The sequence below is a fragment of the Camelus dromedarius genome, chromosome 9 (assembly GCF_036321535.1).
Source record: "Camelus dromedarius isolate mCamDro1 chromosome 9, mCamDro1.pat, whole genome shotgun sequence".
Lineage (NCBI taxonomy): Eukaryota > Metazoa > Chordata > Mammalia > Artiodactyla > Camelidae > Camelus > Camelus dromedarius.
The window spans coordinates 72,576,223-72,590,142 of NC_087444.1; the positions used below are offsets into that span (position 1 = coordinate 72,576,223).

General features: G+C 48.6%; 1 protein-coding gene across 7 annotated transcripts in view; it reads right to left on the reverse strand.

Annotated features, from left to right (window-relative positions):
• Positions 1 to 13,920, reverse strand: part of ZC3H4 (zinc finger CCCH-type containing 4) — a 39,607-nt gene that overhangs the window by 20,231 nt on the left and 5,456 nt on the right. For all 7 annotated transcript variants that reach the window (XM_064489441.1, XM_064489445.1, XM_064489440.1 and 4 more), the window contains 3 exons: positions 3,255 to 3,474; positions 2,864 to 2,974; positions 870 to 1,092 (listed from right to left, as the gene is read on the reverse strand). In XM_064489441.1, the coding sequence (XP_064345511.1) occupies positions 870 to 1,092; positions 2,864 to 2,974; positions 3,255 to 3,474 (554 nt within the window). The remainder of the gene's footprint in view (positions 1 to 869; positions 1,093 to 2,863; positions 2,975 to 3,254; positions 3,475 to 13,920) is intronic.

Genomic DNA, 13,920 nt, shown 5'->3' on the forward strand with positions numbered 1-13,920 from the left:
TTTCAAAGAATTAGTTTAAAAAAAAAAAAAGGAAAAATATAAAATACCACATTTGATTACATGTTGAAGTAAGATTCTGAATGTATCAGGGTTGATAAAATGTATTGTTAAAATTAATTACATCTGTTTCCTTTTACTTCTTTAATGTGACCACTAGAAAACTTATAATGACATGCTGGCTTGCACTGCATTTCTATTGGACAGTGCCAGTCCAGAATCTCCCCCAGGAGCAGGGCCTATTCAAGGAGGTGTCCAAGAAAGACTGCTGAAAGAGAAAATGAGTGCACAGCCACTCAGACGACAAGCTGGGCCTCCAGCAGGGCTAAGAACCACTGAGCTGGAACATTCTAGAAGCCCTCTAGGGGTGGGAAACACCCCTGGCAGGAGATGGTTCTAAGAGGCCAGGCTGGGGCTCCGGTGCTCCACCCTCCCCCACCATCCTCCTAACTGCCACAGGTTCAAGGTTCAGAGGTGTGGCGGTCCTGTGAGCTGTAATCACACCTTGTCAGGTGATGGGAGACGGAGAATGGGGACAGAGGTGACTGAGGGTTGGAGCAGCCAGCTGTCAGTTCCATGCCCCAGATGTGAGAGAGGCTATCAGGAAGTGAGTTTAAAAAACAACCATCAGCCGCAGCAGCCTTCTCCTCGCCTCCTACCAGTCTGGCTCCATCCCAACCCCAGCCTCAGCACTGGACCTCTTCTTACCCGTCTCCTTCTCCACTTATATTGGCCCTAAATGACTGCCTGCCTCTTCTCCCAGACTTGACGCCCCACAAGCACAGGGCCAGCCAGATCTGTCTTGCTCTGCACAGCGCCCCCAGCCCCTAGCCCGGCTCTGGCGCCCTGGGGAAGAGGCTCTGGGGTCTCACCTCGGCCCCGGCTGCTGCCCTCCTTGGAGCGCCGGTACTGGTTCAGCTCTTTGGTGAAGTCGTCATAGTCGTCCTTGCCCATGTCTTCCTCCTCGTCGCCCTCGTACTCCCCGTACTGCTCATTCTCATAGTCTTCATACATGCTGTAGCCTTTGCTGTCCATCTTGGAGTAGGACTTCTTGGGCAGGGGCGTGGTGTGCGACGGGGCGTACTGCTGGTGGGACTGACAGGAGAGAAGGGTGAGCTGGCCCTGGGGTCCAGGGTCCAGACCACCAAGATCCCCACTGTTCCCTGACCTGGCACAGCTCCCTGAGGGTCTCTGCTGTCCCTGCAGTGAGATGCTAGCCCCCAGGGTTCCCACCTGAGTATGATCTGGGCAATGGGCCTGGATGTTTTTGTTCTTCAGAAAGGGCCACAGCTCTAAAGAAAATAGAGAAACACAGAGCCCACAATCCCTGAAGAACTAGAGACAGAAAAGAGAGTCTCATTTCGGGAGGAGGCCTGGTAGGCAAGAGGGGTATCCTTAGCCAAAATTTCCCTGGAGCCTTGGAATTCAATTAACAATTGCCTGACAAACCACAAAACCACTTTAAATGATGCTTTCCAAAGTGTACTAGTACTCAAGAGATACTGAGAGAAGTTAAGAAATACACACACACACAGAAATGGAAGCTACCACGATGTCCTTCAGTAGGTAAATGGATAAAGAAACTGTGGTACATCCAGACAGTGGTGTATTCAGCGATTACAAGAAATGAGCCGTGGAGCTACGAAAGACATGGAGGAACTGTGAACACACGTTGCTAAGTGTAAGAAGCCAATCTGGGAAAGCTACATACTGTACGAGTCCAACTATATGACATCCTGGAAAGGCAAACTATACAAACAGTAAAAAGACTGGTGGTTTGCTAGGGGCTCGGAGAGGAGTGATGAGTAGGTGAAGCACAGAGGCCTATGAGGGAATCGGAACTACTTTACATGATAGTGTACGGTGAATACTTAACAATATGCATTGTATTGCAAGATGTTAATAACAGGGGAAACTAGGTGGGGTGGGGAGGGAACTGGACTATCTGCTCAGTTTTCTATAAACCTAAAAGTGCTCTAAAAATAAAGTCTTAATTTTAAAAATCCATTCTCATTATTAAGAGAAAATACAAAACACAGATAGGGATGTACACAGCTCTTTCAGCAGATCTTAAAATGCCTCCACACCTAGTTTCCCATCAAAGCTCGTGGTGTTCCCTCCATTCCCTGCCTCCCTCAGGTTTAATGTCAGAATCTACGTCAGCAGATCAACGTCAACTCTGATATCTTAGGATAAATCACCTATTATGATGGATGATGCCGAGTCACAGGATACCTGGGACATCTTTAAGAACTACTAGCTTTAAAAGTATTTTTAATAAAAACTTGAAAACTCGGTGTTGATTTCTTATAGGTTTTGCTGGGGGAAAAAATAGTATACAAACCGGACAAATAATTTAAATTCATGCTCAAACTCAGTGATATAACAGAATAAGTATTTAACTCCTGACCCCACAACATCTGAGATGATTTACTCCCATCATTCTTTCATTCTCTCGCCAATTTTCCACAAAAGGTCATTTCTGAGCAGTGGAGAAGAGTCAGCTGTGACAGGGACAAATAATCGTCTTTTGTGGGGGCAGGGGACATAATGAGTGCTGCCAAGGCCCAGGGAGAGATGGCATGGAGAAGTCTGAAGAGCATGGCATTTAGAGGTCAGTCCCTGACTGGGTTCAAAAAACCCCAGCTCCTGCACTTCCGAGCTGTGCAACCTGGCTGATGTTTTCTAAGCCTCAGTGTTCTCACCTATAAAATGGGGATAAAAACAATACCTAATCTCGCAGAATTAAGATCCACGTAAAGTGCCAGGCAAAAATGCCAGCACACAGCAAATGCTCAGGATACACAGGCAGCTTCATCACTGCCGGCTCCTGGCTCCGTGGGGCCCCTGACCTGCAGTTACTCACCGGCGCGTACGGGGGGCTGTACTCTCTGTACTTGCGGTGCCCCTTCTCACTGGGGCTGAAATCCGAGTCATCCGAGAAGTCAGAGAAGTCATCGCTGGAAGAAGCATGGCGCTGCAATGACAGGGGCAGTGGATTTAGAGCCTTGGCTGTAGGCAGACCAGTGTGGAATGTGCCGGAAGGGCTCTGGACTCTGTGTGAACCACTTCACCTAGGGGCATTCATAGGCAATGGAGCATGAGCTACTGAGCTTTTAGAACGGTTTTTATCCAATTCGGGGGAAAGGAAAAACAACAGTTAAGATTAATTAAAGAGTGCCCTCGGGCCTGATAAGCTCAGCTCAGCCCCGGGGCGCTCAGCCAGCAGCAGGCCCAGCCAGCCCTCCGGGACCTACTTTGTGCTTGGATTTCCGCCTCTTCTTGGACCTCCTCTTCTCCTTCTCCCGCTCTTTCTTCCGCTTCCGCTTCAGCCTCCGGTGAGACTTCTCCTCATCAGAATCGCTGTGGTGCTTCTCCCCCTTCTCCTTCCGGCTCCTCTCCGGGCCTCCAGAGGTGTCCTGGGTCTCCTCAGCCCCATCATCTTCCAGTTCACCTTCCTCCAACTCACCATCTTCCCTGCAAACCAACCCCAAAGCCGACGTGAACACGGGGTCTGAGAGGAGATCAGCAAGGGCTCTGGGCTGGCCGAGGCCATCAGGAACACGGGCCTGAAGCTGAGGGCGAGAGGCCTGGGGGACACGGGGGTGGGTGAGGGCACCATGGACTAAAGGTACTACCACTGGTGAACAGGCTCCGGTCCCCAGGTTTCCAGGTCTGACCCACCGTCAGCTCCACGGCTCTGGGCCAGAGGCGTGGGGAGAGTTGAGCAGGTACACAAAGGGGAAGGATGCCAGGCCCCAGACTCCTCCTGGGGTCCCCACACGATGGCTGTCAGAGCACCTGCAGAAAGGGTCACCCCCTACCTGCTCCTGACCCCCTGTTTCCCACCTGACTCGCCTCACTTCCGGGTATCCCTCCTGGCTCCCCATCCTGTAAATTTCCAGACTTTGTCAACTCCCACACATGTCACCTCAATCTCTAGTACTTTGAAAAGTAAAAGCATTCTCCAAACCTCAGAGATGCTGCCAACAGGACATCCTGAGCATCTGAATATCTACAGGGTGGCGTGGGGTGGGGGTGAGGGGATAAATAGGGTTAAAAAGGAACAGCTGGAAAAAGAATCCAGTTCTTAAGCCAAACCCACAGACACAGTTCTCACAAGTACAGGAGTTGGTTTAAAAAAAAAAATGTTAAAAAAAAATTTTAAAGCTCCCAAAGTTGCTCATGCATGACCACGGTAAAGTACATGTGACAGCATAAAAACTTCCTTCTCAATTAACTAAGACCCACAAGGAGAATGCAGCCAAGAGAAAGAGTCACATAATGAACCCGCGACCTAAAAGGCTAACCACAAAGAGAACTTATCTAGGCAGAAAAGGCCCCGGCTGTTCAGATGGGACCAGGTCAGCATGGGAACAAGCTCATCGGGCGAGCCCGGCCCCGGAGCCCCGAAGGTCCTAACAGACTCAGTGGAGAAGCAACAATCTGACAGCCTCTCTGAGGACCCTTCACAGCCCTTTCAACTCGCATCCCTCCCTTTGTGCGCCTACATGCTGCTTCCCAACCATCAAGGAGACCTTTCTATTAATTCTCATTCGCAATTCAAAGGGGTCGGGGCAGCTTAAAACCCAAGTGGTCCAGCCCCATGGTGACCCCAGCAGAGGTCCAGGGCAGCTCTCAAACACAGAATGCAGGACGAAAAACTCCTCAGGTTTCAAAGGAAACAAGACAGAGAGGTGATCAACAAGTGCCTTGTAAACCGCTGGGTTGTCCCGGGCCAGACCTGCAGGAAGTCAGCTCTGGAGAAGGCAGCATTCCTGACCAGTGAGGCACCTTCTGGCTTGGGTGCGGCCCGCAGAAAGAGCAAAGCTCCCAAGGGAGGAGGCAACTCTGATGGAATGGCCTCACCCACAGTAAAAGCACCACCTAACTGGGGAAACTGGTTTTGGTGAGCTGGCCCAGCTCAGGGAAAAGGGGTTATTGTGCGGCATGGCAAACTTCTGCAGCTGCCTGGGGTTCTGCAGGACACTGGGAGAGTGGTTCCCGGAGCAAACATGAAGTGTGTCCCTGATGGGAACACTGGGTGGGCCAGGTCACCACACCTCAGGAGAAAAACAAGGAGACAGACAAACTAGATAAGACAGACGCTATGGAGCTGGAGAAGGCCCACAGACAGACTAGAGAGGGAGGGGCCGGTATTTTGTGAAGAAAAGCCAAAAAAAAAAAAAAAAAAAAAGCATCACTCTCCACACTTCAGTCTGGAAAGGAAAAAGCTGAGAAGGATAGGGTGTACAATCCTCAGAGTCAGAGCAGGGATGGAGGGAAGACAGGAACTGCCTGTGGGCCCAGAAGCCTGTATGAAAGAGAATAAAGCCCAAGACTAAGAGCGAAAGACCCTCCTGGGACCAGGAGAGGCCTGTCAGAGTGGGAAGGAACAGCAGACACCATCAACGCTTTCATTCTCAAACAGGAGGAACTTAAAGGGAGAGTAGGTGAAGGGACTGCTTGAGGTCAGACAGACGGGACAACGCGGAAAAAGCCAGAACTGGCTCTCAGCTCACTGTTCTTCCTCGATTGGTGAGGACGGAAAGGGGAGGGGGGAGCCCATTCATTGACTGCCTACTTGATGCCACAAACATTTCTGAGCATCTTCTCTGTACCAGTCCTTGAGCATCTCCTGTTCTGCACTGTCCTTGTAGGAAAGGTACAAATGACAAGAAACCTAGTCCACAAGGCAGCTTCTGTGATATGTGACCAGGGCAGCCAAGCCAGAGCAGGCTGGCATCCCCAGACACTCCCTCCCCCTGACCCACAGGGAGGACAGAGGGCACGGGCAGCCAGGGTCTTGCCCAGGGCTGAGGCCTGCATCCCTGTCCTGCTGCCACACATCTAACACCCGGGGATAGGGGACAAAAGATTGTTCAAGCAACTCCGAGAGCTTTAACCAACATCAAGAATGAAGCCAGAAGAATGCCTTTTCATTCCCAAGGATCTATCCCAGGCAGGGAGTACAGCATTCAAATCCATCCCACAAAGACTTCTAGCTAAAGAGGGATTCTCTGCGTTATCTATACGTATAGCCCCAAGCAGATACAGAGAATCTACAACTTTTACAAATTAGATAGTAAATACTTAAAAGCTTTGTTCCCCTAGACTTGGGAGAAGCTTGAAAAATAAATAGGATGAAAAACCCCTGGTGATTTCCAGAGGGGAACAGGATATTAGAGGGGACACTAGGGTGGTGACACTTGACTGCTCACTGTGCCTTCGCAGTGCCATCTGGTCATGCCACACTCTCCAACTCTTCAGAGCCCTGGGCTCACCTCTGGTCACCTGAGGACAGTGCCCCCGGATAACACTGGAGACTCCCAGTTAAATGTCCTGCATGAATACAGGGTCTATTTTCTTCAGATTCCATTTAACAGGAAAAGAAAGAAAGAAAATCAAATCAACTGAGATGGAGGCAAAAATCCTGTGGGCCGCTGACAGGACAGCACAAAGGCTGCCTCCACAAAACAGCAACCAGGTCTAAGTGGTGCCACTTAACAGACTGCCAGCAAAATCCATGTCAGAGTGGGATTAAATACCGAGGGAGCACGCTTAATAGACTGTGACATAATCCCCCAAGAAAAGTGGGGGGAGCCCCACTGTGCTAATCATTTCAATCCAGACGTGCCAAACCCTCCTGAGACGAGCATGGAGGAGAAAGCACGGGCCTGGGCAGAGACTCGGACGGGGCCAGCCTGCCAGAGCCATCAGGGACTGGAGACCAACCTGGAACTGGTGCCTGAGAGGAAATGGGAAGAAGCCAATGCCTTGTGCCTCCTGGACTAAGAATCAGGGCATTTAAGTTTCCATTTGCACAGTTAACATCAGCTCTTATTCTTGGGTCAAAGAAGGGAGGGACCTGGGGGTCCATTCTAAGGGATGCCTACTAGGCCAACTCCACAGGGCACAGAAGTGTGTCAGGTTCATCACATACCATGGGCTTAACAAAAACAGTACTGGAGAGAAACCTCATTTTTCAAAGTAGGCCGGCCCCACCCACCAGTCTGCAGGTTTGGGCATCCTGCTGCTTTCTGCGGCCCAAGTAACCCAACTGGTTCAGCATCTTCCTTGGCATGTACTCTTGGCATGGGACCTGAGCCTTGGTTTTCTCATCTGTAGAATGGGATAAGTGTAGTACCTACCGCAAGAGGTTGTGAGGCTAAACGAGGTAGCATGGATAAAGCCCTTGACATGGGGGGCAGGCACAAAGTACCAGACAAACAGTAGCTACTGATACTAAGAACCAGCTAACATGAGCACACCTCTACACGGGTGGTCCTAAACCAGCTGGAATGCTTATCGGGAAGCATTCTCTCTATAGAGAAAGAAGTTATTACAGCCAACTCGCCTCGGGGGGCCACTACTAACTGCTGGCCAACAAGTTCCTGGCCCGTCTGTGCGTGCACCATCCTCTCCCAATAAATCCTGCTGTCGAAACTGACAAGTCAACATCCCTCCTTCCTCAGCTCTCATCTAGGTGGTAGCAGAAGGTAACCAAGTGGCTGACCAGGAGGAAAAGGCACCGGGAGAGCTGAGTCCCAGGAAAAAGGGACAAAGGTCCCTTATAAAAATGCAGTCAAACAACATGGAAATTCTCTAGACAAGAGAGTTGGATGGAAGCTGAAAGAGGTCTGAGTTTGTGGATCTACCTGGTTTACAAAAGGGGAAAAAAAACAAAACAACACAAAAGGTGAAAGCCCACGGGAGCAGCGGCTATTACCTGAAGATCATGAGAGCCCTTGACAAGAGGCAGCTAGGTTAATGTGAAGGTCAGGGTTATGGTCATTAACTGCCCAAACTCTCAGCAAATTGCCTGGGTAGGCTCTGAATGACCCATTAACTAGGGACAAAATTACAAATATTACAGGGAGGCTCCGCCTCTTCAAATGTTTAACGACAGGCCTAAATGCAGAAGTCCAGGATCCCCAAGTCCAGACCCTGCGGGACAGCTGTTTACTGGCAGCGAAGGCATGGAGCCTTTCCTTTACAAAACTGGCTCAGGGCCCATGCCTGAGGAAGGCCCCCGAGACCTTCCCTCAATTTGGAACGTGGTGAAGCAGCCACGGGGGGGAACCTCACTGAGGGATTTTCAGAGGCAGGAAATTCTTGAAATAAACCTCTGGGTCTTGCACATGTTTTTCAGTGTCCTTACTACCAACTACAAATCAAGAGCAAGGGGGCACCGTGTCTCCCTCTCCCTTAACATTCTCAGGTGTGGTCGTAACTGGCTCTGTGACATCATATCATCTCAGTGGTAACATGCCCACATCACAGACACCACCCAAGCTGCCAGCACAAACCAGCCACAGGAGAAGAGAAGCCTGAGTCACGCTCTGAAACCTTCACTTAACGTAAGCCAGACTGCCTGTCCAGTGCCAGGACCGGGTATGAAGTCAATGTGGGGGAAACTGGAGAAATCTGAACCCAGACTGGGTATTTGAGATGCTAAGTAATTACTGTTAATTCTGTTAGGCATGATTATAGTCTTGTGGTTATGTTAAAAAAAAATTAAGTTGAAGATTTCTAATGAAGAATGATGGGTAAAATGAGGTGAGATCTGGGATGCACTTTAAAGTACAAAAGGGAGAAGGAGGTAGTGAGAGGAACCAAAACTGGCAAAATGTGTATAACTTGAAACTGGTGATGAGTAGCCGGCAGTCTATGATATTCTTTTCACTTAAATACGTCAGAAAATTTCCATAACAAAAAGTTAAAAAAGAAAAAGGAGGCCCAAACAGGGACAACCTCTAAGTGAGGAGATGTTGTCAAGGTCCTCAAAAAGTTCATTTCCCCAGCAAAGAGCTGAAGTCCAAGGTGAGGGCCTCCACTAGCCCTCACCAAAGCCTCACCTCTCTGCTGTAATTTCCTCAACTACAAAACCTGCCTGGGTACCCCAGGGTCTTATAAAGTCCGAGAGCAGTAGGAAATAGTCACTCCTAATGTTCTGTGGCAGCAACGTCTACGCCAGGCACCACTCTTCTGAGCTCTCCATTTCTGCTCCTCTGTCACTGAAACACATTTAACAAATTTATACAGTAGAGATTCATTAGAACCCCCATTGTACAGACTAGCAAAACTGAGGCTGAGATGGGAAGAAATTTGCCCACAGGGTCACAGCAGGAAGCAGCAGAACTGGAACATGAGTCCAGGACTGACTCTAGGCCCAGCTCTTAACCTCAGGCCCAGTAGAAATTATCTGAGAAAGAATAATTCAGTAAGCAGACGAACTGCCAATAGAACTCTCATCATGAAATTTATACTTGAGTTAGAAAAAATAAGACATAGGTACAGAAAATAGATTCAATCAAACAGTATCACAAGTGCCAAAGTGAGATACTAAAACATTGGGCAAGTTCCTTAAACATGTGAAGTGAAGGCAGTAATGGAACCTCCAGGATGGATATATTCTTGTGAGAATTCCCTGAGACCACGTAAATCAAGTGTTCAAGCGTCAACCTGGCCTACAATAAATGCTTAGGACTAAAAACTATCAACATCCAAAGAAGCCAATCTGCTCCTTCCAACATCAAATGAATGGAATTGGGACATTCAGAAGTATGACCAAAGGTATTTGGATAGTTTAGGGAACAAAGCATGCCCTGAAAGGGCCAAGGAATCCTAGCCAAAAAAAGAAAAAGAAAAAAGGACTTATCCCAAGATGGACAGAAAGCAACGTCAGTCCAAGGGAAGAAAATTCCAAAGTCCTCTAACACTACAAGGAATGCTTCACCCCCAAGTGTGTAGCATCCACGCTGGGGTTTGTCCAAGCACACGAACCTCTTATGCCGAGCATTTCTGTAGAGCTTAAAACAAGGGGACCAAGAAAAAACCCAGCCTGCTAGAGGACTCAGTCAAAAGTGTCCTTTCCTTTGCTCAAACAGCTGCTTCTTCCACTCCCCCTCATTCTGAAAAGAGCTTGTGTTCTTGACAAAATATCTCTCTGATCCAAGCTTTTCCTGTCAGATGAACCTCTGAAATTCGCTTGTCAGCAACAAAGTTTCTTAACCACCTTCTCAAGCCAGCCTATGCGTCGGATTGCTTAAAGCTGGAAAGATGCTGGTTCTCATCCAAAGAGGGATGAGTTCTGTTATTCCAGAAAGGGAAATCTGACCAGGGAACTTGGGAACTAGGACTTCTTGTTTATAAATTTTTTTCAGAAGAATCAATTTGGTTCCATTTAACCAAGACAAAGTATTAATACTTTCCTCTTAAAAGAGGCCTGGCCTAGGACACAAAGATTTCTTGTTCCTATACCACTAAAGAATTTGACAATTGCAACTATTACAAATATAACTATTTGTTAACTTCCAGTCAACTGTGGCCTCTTGGAGGCTGGCAGTCATTCCTGAGTTTCCCAGGGCCTAGCACAGGGCCAGGTACGGACTAGGTGGGTGCGTGGGGATGTCCCACACAGACATGGCAGCAACCTCAGCTACACCCTCTGTCAATTTCATCAACACAGACATTGGACCACTTCCCGGGCAGCCACCTGGATCACTTAAAACTCTAATGAGGTCACTAAGGGGTTGTCTTTAGTCACGAACTCCACCGACCAAATGTTTATCAAGGGCTTCCTGATGGGCCAGAGAGTAAATGACAAGAGCCCCTCCGTGACTGGTGCATCAGCCGAGCAGACGAAAGTGGCTGCTAGTTGGCCGCCTCAGGGACGCAGCCCCCAGGGATGCAGCCAGCCTCTGCTGCTGAAAGGCTGCACTTCTCAGGACTGCCCTGGGGCCCTGAGCAATGGCAGGGCCTGGAATTCCAAGGAAACCTAAGCCCTGGTGTCTGTTAGGAAAATGAGGAGGGCAATAATCCAAGCCACCTGCAGTGGACATTTAGCCAAGTGACACTTGCGTCTGGGCCCAGATCCCTTGGGCCGGGCTATAGCAGGGATGTGTTAGCTGCCATCCATTTCTACACTGGGCTTCAAGAGGTCTCTCGTTACTTCTAATGAATGAAAATCCCTTCAATTTAAAGGTTCAAAAGCCTGGGCTGGGGCGTCTACATTCCATTCGAAGGAGGGGGACACAGGGATGGCAACGCCTCAGCAAGGCGTGGAGGGAAAGCAGCACACCCCTACTCTCTCTAACAGCAACTTTAAAGCTCCCCACTCTTTCCCACCTCAACAAAAATAATGACGGTGGTTTCTGTGCAGTCACTCCAGGCACTAAGCACATCATACCAGAGCAGAGGCCAGAAAACTTAAAGGGCAAAAGAGTAAAAATGTCAGGTTTTGCAGGCCATACAATCTCTGTCCCAACTACTCAACTCCGCTGTTTAGCACAAAAGCAGCCACAGACCATACAAACAAATGAATGTTCCAATAAACCTTGACTTACAAAGAGGAGTTGGGTGGGCTGGCTTTGGCCTAAGAGCCAAAGTTTGCCATTCCCTGTCCTACTTGCTGTGACTTTCATATTTTGATCTTGACTTACAACTCCTCCACATTTCTCTCAACAAACCATCCCAAAGTCACGTTTAACCTCTGTGGTTCTCTGCTTTTTCTATCTTCTTCCATTTCTTGGTTTTTCAAATGCAGGAGACAAATCAATAAACGGACTTCATATCCCACTAACGCCTGCGTGCTGGGCGTTATAAAAAAGTTATACCAGATCCAGGACAGCAGACGGGTACAGAGCTCAGGTCTGGGTACAGGCTGCCTGGGTTCTAACTGCCTCTGTGACCTTGGACAAGGGTCTCTACCTCCGTTTCGGTTTCTCAGCAGAGGGCTGTGAGCTAAGGCACGAGAAGCAAGGCCTCCCAGCAGGTAACCTTTGACCTTCACATGATGGTTCGCAAGAGGTACTGTCACACCTTTGGGAAGGCCAGGAGACTGACTCAGGAGCTGGATAACTTACGAGTCACATTCAGTCTGCCTGACTCCCATGGCTGTGGCCACCCACCACTCCCCACCATCTCTCTCCCATAATAAGGCCAGCCCAGTGTGGAGGGAACAGGCAGTATCCGGGCTGTATTAAGCTTTACAGGTCTGGAGTTTTGGGTTTCTGGGACCACTTGACAGGGACAAGTGGGACAAGGGAACCAGCTTGGAACTCAGGGAGCTGCTGAGTCCAGGTTTCTCTGACGGATCTGCCTGTGATCGAGCCACTTAGCCTAACCTTACAACTCATTTTAAGGCAACCACCTAGCAGCTGGGTATCAGGAGCTGCAGTAGCAGTGGCAGCCCCTTTCTGTGCCCAGAAGTTGCAGAAGGTATGGCAGACGTGGGGAGGTAACATGAGGCCTGGTAAAGGGTGGTAGCAACCTTTGCCCAACTCTAAATAAAGTCTCGAGGAGAGAAGGGCTCCTTGAACACTCCGACAACTTTTCTGCTCCAAGAAAAACACGGGACAAGCCTGGCTGCTGAATGAACAAAATCCTAACTGACTCAGCCAAATCACGGTGAAGGGGTGGGAAAATATAAGAACTGGGACAGACCTTGCTCGTTTCTCTCAGAGACTCTGGTGAGGGTGAAGGACTTGCTTAAGCCGACGTGACCAGTTAGCAGTGGGTGAGATGCTAAAGTCCGGGTTTCCGAGCTCTCAGGAGGCCTACCAAGGCTGCAGCCCTGACCCAGATCCTAACTGCAAAAGATCCCCTGGGGAAGGTAGCTAGCATGAGCTCAAGACAGTACGCCTATTCTAGCATCTTCTAATAAGGACAATGAGCAGGCAAGAAATGACTTAAGATGGCTTCCCCTTAGTTTCAACCCCAGTTGGCTCCTTGCAATTAAATAAACTGACCAGAAACTTAAGAGGTGAAAGATAAACGGACTTCCTTCAAAAACAGATGTTATTCTTGCTTCTGCTTACACACCAGACTGTAAATTCTATTTAGAATTTTTCTCTAGCAGGGACAGCAGGAGAATAAAGAAACTAAGATTCTCTGAATGCCAGGCATTGTGTGGGTGTCCTGCATATGCCCATCTGACTGCACTGACCCAGAGGAGGGCATGATTCTCAGCATCCACTGCATGCTGCAGGGAGGGCCAGGCCTGAACTCAATCTTCTCTGCCTCCCAAGCCCACACTGTTCCTAGCCTGTTGCCACCTCTGATGCTCAAAAAAACATTAGCACCTGCCTTACAAGCAGTGAGCTGCGTCACCAGTTCACATAGATGCGAAATAACAACAACAACAAAAATACATGAAAAAGATCCTCTAGCCAGAGCAATTTGGCCAGCAAAAGCAAACTATGCTCCAAGCAAATAACCTATATACTGCTAGAAAAATTATTCCAGTAGCAGAATGCAACTCCATCTAAATCAAGAGGCCATGTCTTCAATTTTGTTATCAACGATTAAGAGTCAGCAATTTATTTAAAAACTGCCCATGTTAACTGCTACTAAATCATGGCAAAAAACCTTGCATGATATCCAGCCTGCATCTTCATGAACTACCAAAAGCAAAAGAGGTCTACGGCAAAGACTAGGCCAATACATTTGGAAGGCCGAATCCTTGAACTCTGGCTCCCCACAAATGATCTCAGTTTTACCTTAACTTATCCAAAGGAACTTCATACTCCAGCCAGCCAGCCAGGCAGCTTTTCCACTCTTTCCATTGAGTTTTAACTCTGAAACCAACCTCAAACCATTTATTTTAACAGGATTCCCTCCACCAATGAGACAGCTCCTCCAGGTCTTTGAATCAGCTTATTAAATACCAAGTGCCAGAAATCTCCGAAACCATCCTTTTTTCTCTTGTTGTGTCAGCAGTTATGTTGCCAAGGTACAGGTGAGCGCCTTGCTCGTTTAGAACCTCAGCCACTTCACTTACTATTTGCTCTGAATTATTTTCTTCTAACCTCCCAAACTGGGTCAGAACCAGTCGCTCTGGTACTAGAAAACAGAAGTCCATTGGGACCAAAATTAGGTTCTCTGGAATATGGTTTGACCTGAAGCTACCCACAGAGGCTT